Source organism: Felis catus, chromosome C2 (genome assembly GCF_018350175.1).
Source record: "Felis catus isolate Fca126 chromosome C2, F.catus_Fca126_mat1.0, whole genome shotgun sequence".
In the NCBI taxonomy this organism is placed as follows: Eukaryota; Metazoa; Chordata; class Mammalia; order Carnivora; family Felidae; genus Felis; species Felis catus.
The window spans coordinates 84,187,728-84,211,347 of record NC_058376.1 but is presented as its reverse complement, the minus strand read 5'-3'; the positions used below and the strand labels follow the sequence as shown (position 1 = coordinate 84,211,347).

General features: G+C 34.5%; 1 protein-coding gene across 9 annotated transcripts in view; it reads left to right on the top strand.

The window, feature by feature from the left end:
- Positions 1-23,620, top strand: part of ATP11B (ATPase phospholipid transporting 11B (putative)) — a 125,550-nt gene that overhangs the window by 57,265 nt on the left and 44,665 nt on the right. For all 9 annotated transcript variants that reach the window (XM_023260365.2, XM_045037221.1, XM_023260368.2 and 6 more), the window contains 9 exons: positions 7,619-7,769; positions 8,887-9,084; positions 13,902-14,144; positions 14,724-14,899; positions 15,774-15,842; positions 17,111-17,184; positions 17,258-17,361; positions 19,698-19,879; positions 21,029-21,232. In XM_023260365.2, the coding sequence (XP_023116133.1) occupies positions 7,619-7,769; positions 8,887-9,084; positions 13,902-14,144; positions 14,724-14,899; positions 15,774-15,842; positions 17,111-17,184; positions 17,258-17,361; positions 19,698-19,879; positions 21,029-21,232 (1,401 nt within the window). The remainder of the gene's footprint in view (positions 1-7,618; positions 7,770-8,886; positions 9,085-13,901; positions 14,145-14,723; positions 14,900-15,773; positions 15,843-17,110; positions 17,185-17,257; positions 17,362-19,697; positions 19,880-21,028; positions 21,233-23,620) is intronic.

The window sequence follows — 23,620 nt, the reverse complement described above, 5'->3', positions numbered from 1 at the left end:
CACATAAGAGACAGAAAACTAGCCAAAATGATGAAACAGAAGAATTCTTCTCAAAAAAAAAAATTCCAGGAAGAAATGACAACTAAAGACTTGATCAAAACGGATATAAACAATATATCTGATCAAGAATTTAGAATAATAGTCATAAGATTAATCGCTGGGCTTGACAAAAGCATAGAAGACAGGAAAGAATCTATTGCTGCGAGATCAAGGAATAAAAAATAGTCATGACAAATTTAAAAAATGCTGTAAATGAGGTGCAAAATAAACTGGATGTGCTGACAGGATTGAAGAGGCAAAGGGGAGAATAAGTGAAATAGAAGATAAAATTATGGAAAAAGATGAAGCTGAGAAAAAGAAAAAAAATTCTAGACAACGAGGGGAGAATTTGAGAACTAAATGATGAAATGAAATGTAATAATATCCATATCATAGGAGGTCCAGAAGAAGAAGAGAGAGAGAGAAAGAGAGAAGGTGTACTTGGACAACTCATAGCTGAGAACTTCACAATTTGGGGAAGGAAACAGATATTGAAATCCAGGAGGCACACAACTCTCTTCAGACGTAATAGGAATCTATCTTCTACACGATATATCATAGTGAAACTGGCAAAACACAAAGATGAAAAGAGAATTCTTTTTTTTTTTTTTTAATTTTTTTTTCAACGTTTATTTATTTTTGGGACAGAGAGAGACAGAACATGAACGGGGGAGGGGCAGAGAGAGAGGGAGACACAGACTCGGAAACAGGCTCCCGGCTCTGAGCCATCAGCCCAGAGCCCGATGCGGGGCTCAAACTCACGGACCGCGAGATCGTGACCTGGCTGAAGTCGGACGCTTAACCGACTGCGCCACCCAGGCGCCCCGAAAAGAGAATTCTGAAAGCAGGTAGGGACAAACGGGCCTTAACCTACAAGGGTAGACACATAAGAGTAGTAGCAGACCTATCTACTGAAACATGGCAGGCCAGAAGGAAGTGGCAGGAAATATCAATGTGCTGAATGGGAAAAATATGCAACCAAGAATCCTTTATCCAACAAGGCTGCTGTTGTTCAGAATAGAAGGAGGGATAAAGGTTTTCCCAGCCAAACAAAAACTGAAGGAATTCATCACCACTAAACCAGCCTTCTAAGAGATCCTAAGGGAGACTGTTGGAATGTTGCAAAGGACCAGAGACATCATTATAAGCATGAAACCTACAGATAATACAATGACACTAAGTCCATATCTTTCAATAATAACACTGAATGTAAATGGACTAAATGCTCCAATCAAAAGACATATGGTATCAGAATGGATTAAAAAACAGAAGACCCATCTATTTGCTGTCTACAAGAGACCCGTTTTAAACGTGAGGACACCTTCAGATTGAAAGTGAGGGGATGGAGAACCATCTATCATGCTACTGGAAGTCAAAACAAAGCTGGAGTACCCATACTTACATCAGACAAACTAGATTTTAAACTAAAGGTTGTAATGAGATGAAGAAGGGCTTTATATCATAATTGTGGGGTCTATCCATCAAGAAGAGCTAACAATTACAAATGTTCATGCACCCAGTTTGGAAGCACCCAAATATATAAAATAATTCACAAACATTAGCAACCTTATTGATAAAAATGTGGTAATTGCAGGGGACTTTAATACTCCACTTACAGCAGAGGACAGATTTTGTAGACAGAAAATCAATAAAGAAACAATGGCCCTGAATGATACACTGGACCAGATGGACTTGACAGATGTATTCAGAACTTTTCATCCAAAAGCAGCAGAATACACATTCTTCTCAACTGCACACGGAATATTCTCCAAGATAGATCACATACTAGGTCACAAAACAGCCCTCAATAAATATAAAAGAATTGAGATCATACTGTACACATTTTCAGATCACAATGCTATGAAACTTGAAATCAACCACAGGAAAAAGTTTGGAAAACCTCCAAATGCATGGAAGTTAAAGAACATCCTACTAAATAATGAATGGGTCAACCAGGCAATTAAAGAAGAAATTTAAAAATATATGGAAACAAATGAAAATGAAAACATGACAGTCCAAACCTTTTGGGATGCAGCAAGGGCAGTCCTAAGAGGAAAATACATTGCAATCCAGACCTATCTCAAGAAATAAGAAAAATCCCAAATACAAAATCTAACAGCACACCTAAAGGAACTAGAAGCAGAACAGCAAAGAAACCCCAAGGCCAGGAGAAGAAGAGAAATAATAAAGATTAGAGCAGAAATAAACAATATAGAATCAAAAAAAAAAAAAGAGTAGAACAGACCAATGAAACTAAGAGTTGTTTTTTTGAAAAAATAAAATTGATAAACTCCTAGCCAGACTTCTCAAAAAGAAAAGATATTGTACCCAAATAGGTAAAATCACGAATCAAATTGGACTTATCACAACCAACCCCTCAGAAATACAAACAATTATCTGAGAATACTATGAAAAATTATATAACAGCAAACTGGACAACCTGGAAGAAATGGACAAATTCCTAGACACCCACACACTACCAAAACTCAAATTGGAAGAGATAGAAAATTTGAACAGACCCATAACTAGTGAAGAAATTGAATCAGTTATCAAAAATCTCCCAACAAATTAGAGTCCTGGGCTGGATGGCTTCCCAGGGGAATTCTACCAGCCATTTAAAGCAGAGTTCATACCTATCTTTCTCAAGCTGTTCCAAAAAACAGAAACAAAAGCGGACTCATTTTATGAAGCCAGCATTACCTTTGTTCCCAAACCAGACAGAAACCCAGCAAAAAAAAAGAATTATAGGCCAATGTCCCTGATGAACATGGATACAAAAATTCTCAACAAGATACTAGCAAATTGAATTCAACAGCATATAAAAAGAATTATTCACTATGATCAAGTGGGATTCATTCCTGGGCTGCAGGGCTGGTTCAGTATTCACAAATCAATCAATGTGATACATCACATTAATAAAAGAAAAGATAAAAACCACATGATCCTGTCAATAGATGCAGAAAAAGCATTTGACAAAATAACAGCATCCTTTCTTAATAAAGCCCTCAAGAAAGTCGGAATAGAAAGAACATACCCAAACATCATAAAAGCAATATATGAAAAGCCCACAGCTAATATCCTCAATGGGGAGAAACTGAGAGCTTTCCCCCTGAGATCAGGAACACGACAGGAATGTCCACTCTCATGACTGTTGTTTAACATAGTGTTGGAAGACCTAGCATCAGCAGTCAGACAGCAAATGAAATAAAAGGCATCAAAATTGGCAAAGAAGAAGTCAGACTTTCACTTTTTGCAGATGACATGATACTCTACATGAAAAACCTGAAAGACTCTACCAAAAAGCTGCTAGAACTGAAACATTAATCCAGCAAAGTCACAGGATACAAAATCAATGTACAGAAGTTGGTTGCACTTCTATACACCAATAATGAAGAAACAGAAAGAGAAAAAAAAAGACGTCGATCCCAATTACAGTTGCACCAAGAACCATAAAATACCTAGGAATAAACCTAACCAAAGATGTAAAAGACCTGCATGCTGAAAACTACAGAAAACTTACGAAGGAAATTGAAGAAGACACAAAGAAATGGAAAAACATTCCATGCTCATGGATTGGAAGAGTAATATTGTTAAAATGTCATTACTACCCAAAGCAATCTACATATTCAATGCAGTCCCAAGCAAAATTGCACTAGCATTCTTCTCAAAGCTAGAAAAAACAATCCTAAAATTTGTATGGAACCACAAAAGACCCAGAATAACGAAAGTAATGTTGAAAAAGGAAACTAAAGCAGGAGGCATCACAATACCAGACTTTAGCCTCTATTACAAAGCTGTAATCATCAAGACAGTATGGTATTGGCCCCAAAACAGACACACAGACCAATGAAATAGAATACATAACCCAGAATTGGACCCACAAATGCATGGCCAACTAATCTTTGACAAAGCTAGAAAGAGTATCCAATGGAAAAAGAGTCTCTTTAGCAAATGGTGCTGGGAGAACTGGGCAGCAACATGTAGAAGAATGAAACTAGATACCTTTGTTACACCATAAACAAAAATAAACCCAAAATGGATGAAAGACCTGAATGTGAGACAGGAAACCATCAAAGCCCTAGAGGAGAAAACAGGAAACAACCTCTTTGACCTCAGCCACAGCAATTTCTTGGTCAACACGTCTCTAAAGGCAATGGAATTAAAAGCAAAAATGAATTATTGGGATCTCATCAAGATAAAAAGCTTCTGCACTACAAAGGAAACAGTCAATAAAACTAAAAGGCAACTGACGGAATGGGAAAAGATATTTGCAAATGACAGATAAAGGGTTAGCATCCAAAATCTATAAAGAACTTATCAAACTCAACACCCAAAAAACAAATAATCCAGTGAAGAAATGGGCAGAAGACATGAATAGACAGTATTCCAAAGAAGACATCCAGATGCCCAACAGACACATGAAAAGATGCTCAACGTAACTCATCATCAGGGAAAGACCAATCAAAACCAAACTGAGATACCACCTCATACCTGTCAGAGTGGCTAAAATTAACAAATCAGGAAACCACAGATGCTGGTGCGGATGTGGAGAAACGGGAGCCCTCTTGCACTGTTGGTGGGATGCAAACTGGTGCAGCTGCTCTGGAAAACAGTGTGGAGGTTCCTCAAAAAATTAAAAATAGAATTACCCTATAGCCCAGCAATAGCACTACTAGGAATTTATCCAAGGGATACAGGAGTGCTGATTCATGGGGGCACATGTACCCCAATGTTTATAGCAGTGCTTTCAAGAATAGCTAAATTATGGAAAGAACCTAAATGTCTGTCAACTGATGAATGGATAAAGGTGTGGTTTATATATACAATGGAATACTACGTGGCAATGAGAAAGAATGAAATCCTGCCATTTGCAGCAACGTGGATGGAACGTTTATGCTAAGTGAAATAAGTCAGAGAAAGGCAGATATCATATGTTTTCATTCATATGTGAATCTTGAGAAAATTAACAGAAGACCATGGAGGAAGAGAAGGGTAAAAAAAATAGTTACAAACAGAGAGGGAGGGAGGCAAACCATAAGAGACTCTTAAATACAGAGAACAAACTGAGGGTTGATGGGGGGGGTAGAGGGGAAAATGAGTGATGGGCATTGAGGAGGGCAGTTGGGATGAGCACTGGATGTTGTATGTAAGTGATGAATCACGGGAATCTGCCCACAAAAGCAAGAGCACACTGTACACACTGTATGTTAGCCAATTTGACAACAAATTATATTTAAAAAATAATAATAATAAAGAATTTCAGGTTGTAAATAAAAAGTATACAATAGAGAGTGGGTGCAAAGCTATAGTAAATATAATATGGTATTAGCAAAAAAAGACATTTCATTGGAATAAACTAGAGTTGAGAAATAGACCCATTCATATATGGTCAATTGATTTTCAACCAAAGCATCAAGTAAATTCAGTGAGGAAAATGATAGTCTTTTCATTAAAAGATGCCACAATAATTGGATATCCATATGGGAAAAAAATAATAAACCTCAATTCCTATATTACCTCATACTCCAGAAAGTTTTTGAAGGTGGGTCATATACCTAAATGGAAAGGCTAAAAGTATAAAACTTTTAATTTTTTTTAATGTTTGTTTATTTTTGAGAGAGAGACAGCTCAAGCCGGGGAGGGACAGAAAGAGAGGGAGACAGAATCCAAAGCAGGCTCCAGGCTCCAAGCTGTCCGAACAGAGCCCTATGCAGGGCTCGAACTTGCAAACTGTGAGATCATGATCTGAGCCAAAATCGGATGCTTAGTGACTAAGCCACCCTGGCACCCGAAACTATAAAACTTTTAGAAGAAAACTTAGGAAGGTTTCTTCACAACCTGGGGATAGGTAAATATTTTGTAGGATAAATAAACAATACCACAAAAGAAAAAATTGGCTAGCTCTACTTCCGCAAAATTAAAAACTTCTTAGACTACACAATTAAGGAAATGATCAAGGAAGCCACAAACTGGGTGATGGTATCATAAAACATTTATCTGACAAAGGATTTGTATCCAGAATATATAATGATACATTAAAAGCTCCTCTCAGTCTATAATAAAAACAATGCAATGAAAAAAATGGATATAAGACTGGAGCAGAGAAATTTTTACAAAGAAATGTACAAAAGGCTAGTAAACATACAAAAAAGTGTACAATGTTATTAGTCATGAGAAAGATGCAAATTAAAACTGTAAAGAGGTACATACCAATATACACTTAGAGGAATGACAAAAATTAAAAATCTAAAGGTTCCAAATATTGGCTAGGACATGGAGCAGCTAGAACTCTTACTTTTAAATATTCTATGGGTCACAGAGAAAATTTTAAAGAACTTTTTTTTTTAATATCCAGAAGTTAATGAAAATACAGTGTATCAAATTTTGAAGGATGAAGCTAAAGCAGTGCTGAGAGAGAAATTTATAGCACTTGTATTAGTGTTCTCCGGAGAAACAGAACCAGTAGGAATATACGTAGATGTATGTAAGAGATTTATTATAGGAGTTGGCTCATGTGGTTGTGAAGGCCACAAAATCCCACAGTCTGCAGTCTGCAAACTGGAGAAACAGGAAAGCCGATGGTATGATGCAGTCAGTATCCAAAGGCCTGAGGATGGCCCCTGATACGAACCTGGAGCTCTGACATCCCAACTTAAGAAAAGAAAAAAATTCGTCCTTTGCCTTTTTTATTTCATTTGGGCCCTCAGTTATGATACCCACCTACATTGGTAAGGGCATATTTCTGTACTGAGACTGTTTTATCAAATACTAATCTCTGGAAGATATAGTATTTATAGTATCAAATAGTAGTATCAAATATTAATCTCTGGAAGAGATAAATACCCTCACAGACACACCCCAAAATAATGTTTTACCAGCTGTCATCTCTTAGCCCAGTCAAGTTTAGATTAACCATCACAGCACTAGATAGTTAACATTAGTAAAGAAAACACCGACAGAAACTGAAATTAGTGCTGATTAAAGAATCAAAGATGTGATATTAAGCTTGCTTCGTGAAATATTGTAATGTCAATCTTGCCTGGAGAAAAGAACAGGGATTCTAAAGTTAATTCCTGACTTATGTGATTTTTGTAAATTTACAGGATAATTTTTATTTAGGCTTTGGTCTTAATCCTTAAAAAGGGTGTGATCTCCTCCCAGAGGTTTTACGAAGATTTGACAAGCTAGTGGATGTGACAAAGTTTTATAAAACTTTTAATGCTATATAAATGTTAGTTATATTTATACTTAACACTAGATGCTAAAAATGTAAAAAATCTTAGAATAGCTACTTATGGTGAGAGTAATTGGCCAAAACTGTCATTTACTGTAAGCATTTGAACAGTAATATAACCAATTCAAATAGGCTTATAATCTTCTGTATTAGCTATTTTATCCCTTGGTAAACAGATTCTATTGAATGGTCATTTCTTAAAATACAAAGATTGTTTCCTTTAAATAGCTACATGATATCTCATATATTTTTATATTTTATTTAATACCAGTATAAAATTTTCAGGCATTTGAATATAGTAACACATAATTGATATGTTTCATATGCTTTTTTTTCTCATTCCAGGTCAATGAATACATTTTTGATAATTTATCTAATAATCCTTATTTCTGAAGCCATCATCAGTACTATCTTGAAATATACATGGCAAGCTGAAGAAAAATGGGATGAACCTTGGTATAACCAAAAAACAGAACATCAAAGAAATAGTAGTAAGGTATTTTATGGTGTTCTTGACTCTGCTATAAAGGAAACTATTCTTTGGCACAGTTGATGATTTGGTAATGACTTCTGATAGGAGTGACCACTGTGATCTCCTAAAACCATTACTATTGAAGGGTGACAGAAAGACACTGCAAGTCAGAGTGGCCATTATGTTTATACTGGTATACTTTTTGCATTTTAAGGCATAAGCAATTGTATTTCCTAAGACAAGACTTGAATAATTATAAGAGATCACAAAAATTTAAATCATCTGTGTTGGCATTCCCCTTCACTACTACAAATTCAGTTTTTTATTTTATTTACTGTATGCTGTAAGTGAATTAAAGAGTTAGTTGACTTATTTTCAATTCTGTCAGAATAATTCAAGGAGTCTTACTGTCAGTCCATTGATAAGATGAAGTATTGATACAAAATTTGTCATATAATGTTTTAAACAATAAATATGGACTACCAAGACAATTTAATCGGCAATTTTGGTAACTTTGTCTCCAGATTTCACATTAGATTAAAATACAACTATTGCAAGACAGATGTGGATCTCAAGAAACCACAAAGCAGATCACAGGAACATATTTTCCATATCATTCATAATTAGTATTTCACCTTTCACAGAATGCATGTCAAAATGTGATAACTGCTGTGCCATTGAAGTAGGCTATTACTATATCATCTGTAAGTAAGAGTTTTAATTTACAGCAGTTCTAGTCTACCAATTTTTAAATAAATTTTAAATTATAGTCAATTTTTAGTTATCTTTGATTTTGAAAGGTAGAAGTAGAAGAGTAAGTATACTTCAGGGATTATTTATTAAATATTTTGCTAAAGGTTATTTGAGTCACATCAGGCCTTTTGGTAGCTTCTAAAAAGTAACAAGTAGTTTGAATTTAACCTTTTCTTTTTTCGTTTTGTTCAAGATTCTAATGAGCAATAAAACAACCAAAAGAAATGTATTAAAAAAATGATTCAACAAATGAATTTCAATTCATGAAACTTCTGCTTCAGAATATAGTTGATGGTCTGTTTAGACATGAAACTTCCTGATAATTTTTCTCCAGTCATACTGAGGAAATTCTCATATGTATTCTTGTATCAATCATTTTTTTGCCTAGATTCTGAGATTCATTTCAGACTTCCTTGCCTTTTTGGTACTCTACAATTTCATCATTCCAATTTCATTATATGTGACAGTCGAAATGCAAAAATTTCTTGGATCATTTTTTATTGGCTGGGATCTTGATCTCTATCATGAAGAATCAGACCAGAAAGCTCAAGTCAATACTTCTGATCTGAATGAAGAGCTTGGACAGGTAAAAAAGATCGTTTTATTTTGTTTTGCTAATATTTTATTTTTATCAAAACAATACATATACAAAGAAAAATACTGTGAGGCTTATACCAAAAAATAGCCCTACTTTGCTCCACACCTAACTCTTGTTTCTCATTTTTAAATCTGAAATCGTTTTTCCCATTATTTAGCACTACTGTATATAGTGTTCTTTCTTGATTTTTAAATTTTAGACATTATTTATTACGGAATATAAAGATAGACTCTTATGCTGCTGTTTATACACACATACTCAGATACATACCCACTTTGCCTCCCTATAGCCCTCTAATATTGTTATATCACAATTAGGGATTCAGTAAATGTTATTGACATTATGTTGACTCTTAGTATTGCTCACTAATTCTTAGTTCTTTATGTGTATCCTATGATACTATAATTACACTTTCTTTTTTATATGTTATTTTCCCTAGAGTTCATTGCTCTGTTTTTTCATTTGCTTAATTTCTGTATGCCACAAACAAGTCTCTGATTAATATGATTAATATTTGAAATATCTCTCTACATACTCAAACATATCAAGTAATCTAGGATTTCCTTTCTCTTTCTTTTTATGGTGGCAGCTTTTTTGAAGACTTTTGTCTTTCTGCTTCAATTTGGACTTATTTCTGGGCCTGCTTCTTAGCTGTCACCCAGGACTTCCCTTTACCATTACTCTAGAAATTCCTTTGCCTCTCTCCTGTTTTGGATCTTCTGTCTCCTGGATCCCGTGTCACCCCACATGTGTCTTTTTCTCTCATTTTGGTGGAACACATCTTCTAATAACTTCCTGAAAAAGGATGCATGAGAGGAGAATATTTTGAGACTTTGGATGTGTGAAAATTCTTTATTCCTTTTTTACACTTGATTAGTAATTTAGTTGTGTAATGCATCCCAGGTTGGAAATTATCATTCTTCCATATTTTAAAAGCATTTCTCCATTTTTTTCTGGCTTCCAATGTTGCTGTTAAGAAATGCAATGCCATTCTGATTCCGAGTTCTTTGTGTGTGATCTGTTATTTTATCTCTGGAAGTCTTTAGGATCTTCTCTTAATGTGATGATTCTGAAATTTCATGATGAGGTACCTTGGTGTCAGTCTTTTTTTTTTTTTTTTTTTTTTTTATGCTTTCATTGGACAGTGAGCTCTGTGAGCCCTTTCGGTCTGGAAATACATGTACTTCAATTCTAGAATTTTTCTTACATAATTTCTTTGATAACATGTCTTTTTTAATTTAGTATTTAGATATCAGACCATTTATCTTGATTCTCTAATTCTCTTTCTTTGACTTTCAGTTTTCCTTTACTTGTTTGTTTTTATAATTCTGGAAGAATTTGTCAACTCTGTCTTTCTACCTATCTTTTCATTTCTTTTATTTCTGTTATAATATTTTTAATTTCTAATATTCTAGTATAGTTGAATAATCTTTTGTAATTGCATCATATTCCTTTTCTTGAATATAATCTATTCTTTTAGCTCTCTGAAGATATTAATGATGGCTATTTAGCCTTGTGCTCCTTGCATTTTCTCTTTGCCCCTAGTTACTTTCTCAGTAGTCTGTTCTACTACAATATGGCATATGCATTCCTAAAACTTATTGTGCTACTTAAAATTACTTAGTAAAAGCCACAGGACTAATGGGATTAGGAGTACAACAAAAACTTTGTCAATGACACATTTAAAATAGATTGTTAAGAAATGCATAAGTACTGTAATGTATGTGGCATTTTATCTTGAAATAGACCAGAAGGTTTCTTGTAGAAGTGACCATCATCGAAGTATTGCTACCTGTGTGTCATTGTAAAGTATAAAAAGGAAGGTTATCTGAAAACAGAAGTGGATGGGTGTGGCTTATAACACCCATGGTGACCTGAGGTAACTGGTACCTGTTTGAGGCTTGCACATTTCACGTGTTCCTTCTGGGCTTGGCAGTTTGCTGGTGTTTCTCACAAAGGAAATTGTGCATAACCAAATGCAAAGTGCACGTTATGTTCAAATTGTTCCCTTATATATCAGTCATATTGTTATAAGTTCATGTTTTCATGACCTTGTTGTAGCAAACTGTCTAATTTGTCTTAGACTCTACCTTTCTTTTAAGGAGTGATCCTCAAATGAATGCTAATCTTTGGTTTTCTTCACAAGCTTAAAAGTTTTCCATAGAAAACCCTAGCAGCCCAGCTATTTTTTGGCACATCCCCAGACATCAGTGTTGGTCTTTTCTCAGTTTCCCCAGAGAGAATTACTCCAGTTAGTATTTCTGCTGCTTGTGATTGTTAGGGCCATCCAGTAGAAATCTCCGTTTTTAGTGTACTGCCGCACTCCTGTTTTTAGCTGCCTCACACCTGTTTTCAGCTTTCCACAGGGTTCAGATTCTCTCTGGTTCAGGCTCCTCCTTAGACAATAAACCTTCCAGCTGTTGCTCAGATAGATGTAAGGCAATCTCAGGTTTGCAAATTATGAGGTGATTTCAGGTTCCAGACTGTTCCTGATACCTCCATTTTCTGCGAGTTTCTGGGAAAGGATTGCCCCCATTGCTTAGGTTTCATATTCTGTGTTCTCTTAAGTCACTTGCCACTCATTCAGCTCCTTTCCATCTTCCAAACTGGTTATATCTCCCTTCTCATGTTGTCTCATCTACCATTATTTTTGTTCTTTTTTTATTCCTCTATTCTTACTTAAGTGAAGTTTCAAGAGGAGCAGAGATAATTGTACTTGCTCAGCCTGCCATTTTTAACCAGAAGTTGATCCATTTATTTTTAACATTTAGGAGGCTGTAGTAACTTATGCTAAATATTAATTTATGTCACATTTCTTTAATTATGTATCACATATTCAGGACCTAAAAACAGAGCCTGCTTTTACTTCTCCAAACACATTTTTTCCCATTTTTTCTTTCCTTTGACCTTTTCTATCCCAATTTTCTTCTCTTCCTCTTTCCTTCATGTTAGAATGTTGTTTTTCTGAAACTTCACACTATGCATATCCATATCTGTTTTCTTTTTAATAAACTTTAAGTGATAACTTTGTAAAATTTCTAATTCATCTCAGCCTTTCTTTTTACTTTTAAGCCTGCAAGTATTTCATAATATCTTTATTGCCTATATTCCTTTACCTATTTTTATACCAGTGAAATCTACTTTATTTCACACTCTCCTATGTCCTTAAATTTCCATACTGTTAAAGAAACTACTCTTAGGGTGGTGTACAGTGCCCTCTTTATCACTAAAGTTAAAACTTCTTGATTTTATACAAATTTTTAAAAATCAAAATTGATTTATTTTATTCATCTCTATCTAATCTTTTAATTCTAAAAAGTCCTCCATGACTGACAGATCTCTGTCTATTCTAATCACTTTTGGAGTATTAGTTCTGTTTGCTGGTATATTTTGTATCATAAAATAAAAGTGGCAAGACATTTTTGCTTTATTCCTGAACTTAGTTTAAGGGAAAGCATTCAGTCTTTCTTCATCAAATGCTAATTATGGGGTTTTGTAGACATATTTTATCAGGTTGAGGAAATAGCCTGTCCCTAATTTGTTGAATGTTTTTATCATGAAAGGGTATTGGATTCTGTTAAATACTTTTTCTGCATCTGTTGAGATGATCATTTTAATAATAGAATAAAGAACAAGTGCCAACTTATTATTATGGTGGGTTTCATTGATTAATTGATGTTGAACCAGTTTTGCATTCCAGGGATGAATCCCACATGTTCATGGTGTGTATTTTTTATATTGTTGTAGATTTGGTTTGTGTTTATGTTCATAAGGGATATTGGTCTGTGGTTATTGTTTTTCCTTATGATGTCTACCTCGCTTTTTAAATGATGACTTTCTCAAATCATCATTGCATTAATTAAATCCTCACCGTGATCCTAGTTTGTATCAAGATTTAACTATTTTAATCTTCTCTTTTTGGACCTACCTTCTTTTAGGGTTAATTTTCCAAAATTAGTCTCCAAGAGTAATACAATTATTTGTCTTACCTTTTTAAAATATTTTCATTTAGGGGTGCCTGGGTGGCTCAGTCGGTTGAGCGTCTGGCTTCGGCTCAGGTCATGATCTCGCGGTTTGTGAGTTTGAGCCCCGCATCGGGCCCTGTGCTGACAGCTCAGAGCCTGGCGCCTGTTTCGGATTCTGTGTCTCCCTCTCTCTCTGTTCCTCCCCAGCTCTGTCTCTCTCTGTCTCTCTCAAAAATAAATAAACATTAAAAAATTTTTTTAAATAAATAAAAATTAAAAATTAAAAAAATAAAATATTTTCACTTAAACATTTTCCTTTTCCCTGAGTTTGTCTCCTACCCTTGGTTTCAATTTCCCCCGTCTATCTATGTTAGATAACTTTCTATCTCTGACTTCTTGTGTTGCTATGACTTTGTGTTCCTGTTCCCAGCTCTGTACCATTTCTTCTGGATCACATACCCTTTCACATTCTAGGTTATTAAGCATCCCTTCCACCCTTGCTCAAAGATCATTCTTAATCCTACTACTTCAAAATACCTTATCCAGGAGAGGAAAAAGAACTATTAATACCACATTATCAGTCAGCTCTATAGATGAGCATGCATGTAAAAATGCCACAAACTTCAAAGTGTATGTGTATATAGACTGAAATTATTTTATGTTACCCTGTTTTGTTTCTGGGTATCTTTAATTATTGTGCTTGGATTAAAGGAATCTCAGCATCAGTATGCCAATGTTAATAGGTAAGCTTGACTTTAGGAGGTGGCCGACAAGGTTTTTTTGTTTAACATAGGACCATAAACACAAAAGTTTTTTTTTTCTTTTATCTTTCATCTCTAGGTGGAATATGTGTTTACAGATAAAACTGGCACATTGACAGAAAATGAGATGCAGTTTCGGGAGTGTTCAATTAATGGCATAAAATACCAAGAAATCAATGGTAGACTTGTCTCTGAAGGACCAACACCAGACTCTTCAGATGGAAACTTATCCTATCTTAATAGTTTATCCCATCTTAACAACTTATCCCATCTTCCAACTAGTTCTTCTTTTAGGACCAGTCCTGAAAATGAAACTGAACTAGTAAGTAACTTTTAAGTTAATAAATTGGAATTTCGTTTGAAATAATTCTCTCTGGTAGTTGCTCGATTGATTGAAGGAGAAAAAGTTTAAGTGTTAGTGGGACAAAAAATATATATTTGAAATGTATATCCTTTGATTCAACACGGAGAATTTGTGGTGATAACCCAGTTTAACTTGTCAATTAATGTGTGTCTGCCTTAGTTCTCTGGGTAGATGAGACTAAATTAAGAAGAACCCTATGCCTTGAAGTAAAGAAGTAAAGAGACTTTGCTAAGAAATAGAGCTTACATTTATTTAATGCTTCTTGAGACCTCACTTTTTAAGAGGTCTTACAATTTGGCGGTGCCTCCCAAAAGATACTCCTATGTTGAAAGGTCATAAGCAAATGTAACATTTTACTTTTTGGAGTCAGAAGCAACCAGCTAGTATTCAGGCAGTTCAAGATTATAGCACTCTTGTTGTAAATCTAAGATAACCAATTATTAACAGTATTTATTGTCATTTTTTAGAATTCTGCTTATGGTTTTCTAAATGTTGTTTGGGGATGGTATTTTTATTGTGAATATTATTTTTCTACAGATTAAAGAACATGATCTCTTCTTTAAAGCAGTCAGTCTCTGTCACACTGTACAGATAAGCAACGTTCAGACTGATGGCATTGGTGATGGTCCCTGGCAATCCAACCTTGCACCCTCCCAGTTGGAGTACTATGCATCTTCACCAGATGAAAAAGCTCTAGTGGAAGCTGCTGCAAGGTATAGTTTAGTCTAATTTTCAAATCTTCAGAAAAACATCTTTTAAATAAACAACTACAAATACTAGAAAATTATTTTAAATTGTCAGACAAAATTCATAAATGCATAAAGGTAGAATTCATAAACACATAAAGGAGAATTTTATATGTGTCATTAATTTTGTTGACAAGCTTGCATTGAATCATATTTTGAAGAGATTTTTAAAAATCTGGTTACTGTAAAATATGAATAATATAATTTGTGAGAAATACTTGTGAATGTATTGTTTTGGACCTACTCTGATCCTTCAAGTTCTTAAAAATAATGCCATATTCAAATTAATTTTTTTTATTTATTTTTCGGAGAGAAAGAGAGCACATGCAAGCAGGGAAGGGGCAGAGAGAGGAAGAGAGAGAATCCCAAGCAGGCTCCATGCTGTCAGTGCAGAGCCCAACTGGGGCTCCATCGCACAAAGAACCATGAGATCATGACCTGAGCCGAAATCAAGAGTTAGACACTTAACTGAGCCACCCAGGTGCCCCTCAAAGAAATATTTTTAAATGCATCTTAAGTGTGTATTTTAAATGTTTTTATTCAGGCTAAGTTATAATGACATATTGTGAAACATGAAATAGCGTCTCTAAATCTTACATTTCTTAGGGTTCCTGGGTGGCTCAGTCAGTTAAGCATCTGACTTAGGCTCAGGTTATGGTCTCATGATTCATGAGTTCAAGCCCCCCACATCGGGCTCTGCTGTCAGCACAGAGCCCACTTCAGATATTCTGTCCCCCTCTCTTTGCCCCCACCCTGCTCTCATGTGCTCTTTCACTCAAAAATAAATAAACATTTGAAAAAAAATTTTTTAATCCTGTATTTCTTCTCTTTTAATCCCTAGAATTGGCATTGTATTTATTGGCAATTCTGAAGAAACTATGGAAGTTAAAACACTTGGAAAACTGGAACGGTAATTTTTTTTCTATATTGTAATCTTCTGTGTGTTTAGTATAGAATAGGAATCTGTAAACTGTGGCCCATAGGCCATATCTGGTCTATGGCTTGGTTTGTACAGTCTACAAGCTATATTACGCTTTTAAAGGATTGTTGTTTTAAAAAAAAAATGCAACAGAAACCATATATAGCCTGCAAAGCTTAAAATATGTACTGTCTGGACCTTTACAGAAAAAGTTTACTGACCCCTGCTCTAGAATGATGTTAATACTCCATTGTACTTTTTCACAGTAATAATAACATTCTGTGAATCTTTCATTTGTATTTTAGCTTAATGGTTCTTGAATTTACTCATATGTTTATTTTTATACACTCCTGGGGTAATGAGTTCCATAAGTTCTTACTGAATAAAGAAAACCTTCCTTATATTTACACTGCTTTATAAATTAGTCCATTCCTGTTCTAGTCATATCTTCCATTGTTTTATCAATTCCAATTATATCTCAACTGTAGCTGTCCCTTGCCAAACTATGGTTTTCCAAACTAAAATAGAGCCATTTTTTGGCTAATTTCATGTAGAAGCCTATGTAGCTCATTTCATCAACTTACAAACCATCATCCCACTCAGTGTTTTTCTTTGAGATGTACAAAACGTTTCATATAAACATCATTATATAAATCCATCCCCAAAACTTCAAGCCACACCTGACCCATCCACACAAATTCTTTTACTGCTCCCTATAAAGGCATTTGTTTCCCTACCTGTACTCACGTACACTGTCCTAGGTTCAGAATCACTGCTGTAATGATCCTCTGTTACTAATGTCAGTGTGTTGTATTTCTCAGGTGTGTTTGGGCAGAGAAAAGGGTTGAGAATCAATTACCTTTTTTAGAAAAACGTGGAGCTGGGCAGATCTGGATTCCAATCCTTGCTGTGCCACTCACAAACTTATTTGACTTTAGGAAAATTACTTAATCTTTCTGAGTTTAATAGTCCTCATCTGTAAAATGAGATAAGACCTACCTTCTTTGGTTCTCATGGGTATTAAATGACATAAGGTAGGTAAAGTACATGGCATTTGGTAAGTACTCAATAAATGTCAGTTCCTTCTATTTCTATCTTGTGTTATTATTAGTGATTCATAACCCATCATCTTGAAAATGTACTTGAGATTAATTTCTTATTCTAAATCAACCATTTTATCTTTTATAGGGGTTCTTGTCAAAGATTCACTTACTATTCAAAAAAAGTAGACTTTTTATCTTATTTTTTTTTTTCCTTAGGTACAAACTGCTTCATATTCTCGAATTTGACTCAGATCGTAGGAGAATGAGTGTGATTGTTCAGGCACCTTCAGGTAACCTGTCTAAATTTTTATGAATTTTTATTTATCTAATATTAAGAATCTGATAACTGATTTTTCTCTTTAGGTGAGAAGTTTTTATTTGCTAAAGGAGCTGAATCATCAATTCTTCCTAATTGTGTAGGTGGAGAAATAGAAAAAACCAGAATTCATGTAGATGAATTTGCTTTGGTGAGTGGAGATTTCTAAAATATATAAAACTAGAAGATATACATATGAAAGATTTAAGGCTTCATTTTTGCATTAGTAATTTATAAAAAAAATTGTAGACATTCTGCAGTTCTGTTACAGTATGTGTTGTCTTCCACATTCTTTGGTTATAAAATGACTTTTAACCTGCTAAAATTCAAGTCTTCTCTTTGAACCTATTACAATCAGGGTATTTCTGGCTACAAAGACCATTCAAATTAATACATTAAAAAGAGGAGTTTACTAAAAGAATATAGGGGAATCCCAAGGATGTGGAGAAACTGGCACCTTCATTGCTGGTGAGAATATAAATGGTACAAACACTTTAGAAAATAGTTTGACAGTTTCTCACAGAACATAGAGTAATAAAGGTAACTGTATAACCCATTCACTGCTAGTTATACACCCAAGAGAACTGAACACATGTTCACACAAAAACTTAGTAGCTTTTTTGCTAAATAGCCAAAAGGTGGAAACATTCAAATTCCATCAGCTGATGCATGGATTAAACAATGCGTCATCTCCCTATAATGGAATGTTATTTGGCCATTAAAAGGAATGAAATACTTATATGCTACAACATGGATGAATCTTGGAAAGGTTATGCCTAGTAAAAGAAGCTAGTCATAAATGGTCACATGTTCCATTTATATGAAATATCCAGATTAATGGAATTCATAGAGACAAAAAGCACGTTACTAGTTGCCAGGGTCTGGAAGAAGGGGTAAAAAGGAAGTGTCTGCTAATGAATATGGGATTCCTTTTAGGGATGATGAAAATGTTCTGTAATTAGATAGTAGTCATGATTGTACAACTCTGTGAATACACTAAAAACCACTAAATTGTACTCTTTAAAGGAATGAATGTTATGGTTTGTGAATTAGGTCTCTTACTAGAAGAGTGTAGGAGAATCTTACAAAAACAAAGTGCCACACTTCATCTGAAGAGGAAGATTTTTAAGCAGCTCTCTTTCAGTCTTAGGAACTCATGATCTCTTATTTCTGCATTTCTATAAATGTATGCTCCATACTCATCTCTGCTCAACTGCCTCCCTTTTATGGTTTATTTTCTCCCATTGCTTGTTTCCTAATTGTTTATGATGTAGTTCACCTACCACACTGTAACATCCATGAGAACAAAGACATTCTTCTGCTTAACATTCATTTTAATATCCAGAACAATGCTGGCACATAGTTAGCATTTCAATAAGTATTTGTTGTAAAGTGAATTACTTTCATATACTAGTAACTCTCATGGCCTCTTAACTATTATTTAAGAAAAACATTTATAGGTGTGGGTCATTTGGTTTTTTTGGTTGTTGTCTTTTTTAATGCTTGTTTATTTTTGAGAGAGAGAGAGGAAATCCCAAGCAGGCTCTGCACTGTCAGCACAGAGCCTTGATGCAGGCCTTGAACTCACAAACCATGAGATCATGACCTGAGCCGAAATCAAGAGTTGGATGACTGAGCCACCCAGGCACCCCTAAGTGTTGGTCATTTGTAAATCAAGAACATGAGTATTTAGAAATCTAAATAATGTCATATAGTATTTTAAAATGTACCCTTTCCAAGTTCTGTTATTAGAATATTTGGGTTTTTCTGAGGAAAATGTACGGCAAGAACTTTTATAAGCTTTTGGATATAGGTACCAACTTTTAAATAGTAACACCATAGGAAAAATTTGTGCCCAGGAGAATCGGATAATCAAATATGTATTCCTAAGTATTGTGTAACTCCGTTTCACCAATGAAGATGTATAATGATACAGTTTAAAATCATTCGGTGGCTCTAGAAAGAATTGTTTATTGGATGAGGGCCACCTTACCGACTTCGTTATTTGAACTGTAAATTCGTCATACTGTGCACCTTCAGGAAATTATGGTCTTCTTTGCTTAAAAAGAATTCTTATAAAATGGATTTGTAATGGTTAAAACAGGAGAATAGAACCCGGGCTGCCTGTCTCTTGACAGCCTGAAGATACCCTTATAGAAGTGTCTGGCTTTCCAGGTAAAACAGTTTTAAAACCACAGTAAGATCATCTTTATGATCCTGTCTAGGCTCTGATATTAAAAACCTTAAGTATTTTGAGCAACTTTTTAAGAACTCATCAAAAATTATAAAAGCTCTGATAATGTGTGTCCCATAACTCAGATCACTAGGGCTTTGTGACACTTCATGTATATCCTGTTACTAGATGATAGTACTTTTAAGTTGTTTGTAATTGACTTTTGGTAAGGCATCCTCAGTTTATTTCAGTGACTTCTTGATTTCCCATTAGTTATTTTGGTTCGATTTTTGTCTTTAATTTTTCTGTTTTAGAAAGGGCTAAGAACTCTGTGTATGGCCTATAAACAGTTGACATCTAAAGAGTATGAGGAAATAGATAGACGTCTCTTTGAAGCCAGAACTGCCTTGCAACAACGGGAAGAGAAATTGGCAGATGTCTTCCAGTTCATAGAGAAAAATCTGATATTACTTGGAGCTACAGCAGTGGAAGACAGGTAAATATCAGACAAATAGGCAATATCCGTTTTTACTCATAAGAATTTTCCTAGCCAAGTGTTTCTAATTTATGACATAAATTCCATTTATTAACATCCTATAATAATATATTTAAAATCAAAATAAATGGGTAATTTTTCCCATTCAGCGGATACAACACTTATTCTAGCCAAATACCTTAAATAGATGAATGAACTCAGCTATGTAGCTTTCCCTATAGGCTTGAATTTGTAGACTACTACTCAGTATGGCATACAAAAGCTTTAAGCACCTGTTTAATGCTCCAGCTTCACTTCCCACCACTGCCTGCTTCCACATTATGCTTCAACAGTACCAAACCGTCTGTACTTCTCTGAACAACAGCTCTAGTTAAAACTATTCTATTTTGTGCCTTTGTTCTGTGGCAAGGCTGTACGTTGTGCCTGGATAATTTCCCCCTTACCCATTTGTGAATATCTTTATAAGATATAGCTCAGATGGTACCCCCACTCCAGTAAGACCTTTCTTTACCCCTAACCGGATTAAAAACCTCTCCTTTGTGAAGTATCCATTTTTTGTAGGTAGTTCTGTGTTGTTCTTGTGGCAGTAAAATTATTTCTTTAAAGACTTTCTCCTCTATTAGTTTGTGAATTCCTTGAGGCCTATTTAGTGTTTGTTCCTCATCACTTGTCTCTGTAAGTGTTTGCATTTTTTTAAATTTAGGTTTTCATTTACTTTTCAGTTGTCCTCATGAGATTTCTAAGACTCACCTGCGGTTATGTCATCCTTTGTTGTCCACAATTTGATTTTTGAACTACTGATGTGAGAAATTTTCTTATAAAAAAGAGAAAAATCTTCTAACTTCAAATTTAATATTTTCTAATAAATAGGAGTTTATGAAGACTGTATACTTAGTTTAGTTCTATAAAAATCAACTTTGAAGATATACTCGTAAGATATAAAGTTGTGGATGTTATGTTAACTAGATGATGGCTAATTTGGTTTTTCCTGTTTCTTCCCAAATGGGGGAAAAAATCAATTATATCACTGTACTATAACATTTTTAAGTCAGGGAGTCTAGAATTTACCTTATATGTACTAGGTGGTTTATAATTGAAATAGTCAAAAAGTATTCTTCTCACTACTAATGTTGTTTCTTTTATTTTCAGGCTACAAGATAGAGTTCGAGAAACTATTGAGGGATTAAGAATGGCTGGTATCAAAGTATGGGTACTAACCGGAGATAAACATGAAACAGCTGTTAGTGTGAGTTTATCATGTGGACATTTTCACAGAACCATGAACATCCTTGAACTTATAAACCAGAAATCAGACAGTCAATGTGCTGAACAATTGAGGCAGCTTGCCCGAAGGTAAGAATGTAATTATCTGGATCATGAGTTTAGGGGTCAGCAAACTATGGCTTCTGGGTCCAAGATGGCCCACTGCCTGTTTTTTATAGCCTGTGAGCTCAAAATAATTTTTATATTTTTAATGGGTGAAAAAGAATCCAAAGAAGAGAAATATTTTGATGTAAAAATTTATGAAATTCAAATTTAAATCCTATAAATAAAGTTTTATTGTAACAGTTCCACAGTCATTCATTTACATATCATCAATAAAAAGTTTTTGCACTTCAGGACAGTTAGGTAGTTGCGACAGAGCCATTAGGAAGCACTTTTATCATTTCTCACTGCTGCTTGATTTACTACAGATCACAGTGACACCATTGTAACTCAGTAGTGTTTTGAGTGCCACACATACTGCCCTATGATGTTTTACTATATTTTTATTAGTAGTATTTATCCATCGTGTCCAAACAAGAAAAGAAAAATGGACTTTTTTTTTTTTTTTTTTTTTTTTTCAACACTTATTTTATTTTTGGGACAGAGAGAGAGAGCATGAACGGGGGAGGGGCAGAGAGAGAGGGAGACACAGAATCGGAAACAGGCTCCAGGCTCTGAGCCATCAGCCCAGAGCCTGACACGGGGCTCGAACTCACGGACCATGAGATCGTGACCTGGCTGAAGTCGGACGCTTAACCGACTGCGCCACCCAGGCGCCCCAAGAAAAATGGACTTTTAATATCAAACTTTTCATGCACAATGTAGTGTTGATTATTTTATTACCAAATTAGGAGTCACAGCACTGTTTATTACTCAGTGACACTTTAATATGCTACCTGTTTGAAAAGACATATTCAAAGGTAAAATATAAAATCTCAATACAGATAGTTCTGTTGTGTTAAAATATAAAATCTCATTGCAGATCAGCATTAAAAGGTAGACTTTTGCAATTGATTTTGATGACGGGGAACGTTAAACCTGAATTAAGCAAAATGTTATCTCCCCTGCCTCCTCCCCCGAAAGAAAAGATTTCCATTTCTTCTCACTGGTAGACTTGTATTACTTGAAAAATTGTACTCAATTACTATTATTAAGTTTTTTTACTTAGTCCATAAAAATTTTTGTCAAAATCTGTCTCCTCTATTTTAATAAAGTACCTGCATTATATTCTCAGTTTAGCCTCTTGGCCCACAAAATCTAAAATCTAAAATTGAAGTATTTACTTCTTTCTGTCTCTTTACAGAAAACACTTGCCAAATCCAGATCTAGTTCATATGACTAAACTAGGAAATTAATATACATTTTATTGTTCAGAGATAATTTCATAAGTATTTATACTCTAAATTCATTCTTTTTTTTCTAAATCTGTTTTTTATAGACAGGTCAACTTTATTTAGGAGCCCCTTTAACGATCTCATTTTTCACAGTGATTTAAGGATTACTTCAATGTAAGCATTAGGGTTGTTCTGGTCTCCCACAGGTACCTGTCATTTGCAGCCTTCTGCTAATACAGAAAAACAGATGTGAAAAGATAGTGCCACAGTTTTCAGTGTACTTTCAGAGCTTTATTCATATTTGTTATACAGGCATTGATATAGTACTGAACTCTGGATTTCATCAAAGAAAAACTTAAGGGATGTTTTAAAGAGACAGTGCAACTCTCAGAAGGTTCCTTGCTTGAGTTCAAAAAAGCAATTGATCTAGGTAATTAGACTATAATTTGGGAGTAGTGACAACACCATTGTGGCTGCTTAAACATTTAAGTACCATAATATCAACGAGAACTCCCTAACCCGTAGAAATTAATTATTCAGAATCATTTACTTTATATATACTTTCTAAAATATTAATCCTGTAGAAAAGTAACAAGTGTCCATTTAAAAAATACTGAAAATGATGAATATATAATGGAATATACCATAATACAGCCATCTAAAGGTAATTATTATTTGTATTTTATTCTTCAAGTCTTCTATATATGTGCTCTTAGTGAATCTGTTAAGATTATGGATATTGTTTATCTTCCTTTTGTACAAAAGCTGTATTACAAAGTGAACATTCTGGTCTTTTTTAAGGCTTGCTATGTGAAATTTATATTTTATTTTAGAGATACCATCTTTTTGGTAGAATATGTTTTCTGAGATAACCATATAAGTCAATAGGGTTTTGATTTACAGACTTCCAGTTCATGTCTATTCTAAAAATTTTTGGTGGAGCAAAGAATTCCATTCCTTTGAAAGCTTTATTTTGTATACCCATTCCTTCACAAACCTACCATTCCTTCACATGTTGGTGGTCTGCTGTCTAGAATTTGGAACACAAGTCATGTAAGGTGTGTTGTTTACTCTCAGAATACTTTATTTTCTATGGGAAAAACAGAAATAAATATATTGTGATAGATCTATCACAACTGGA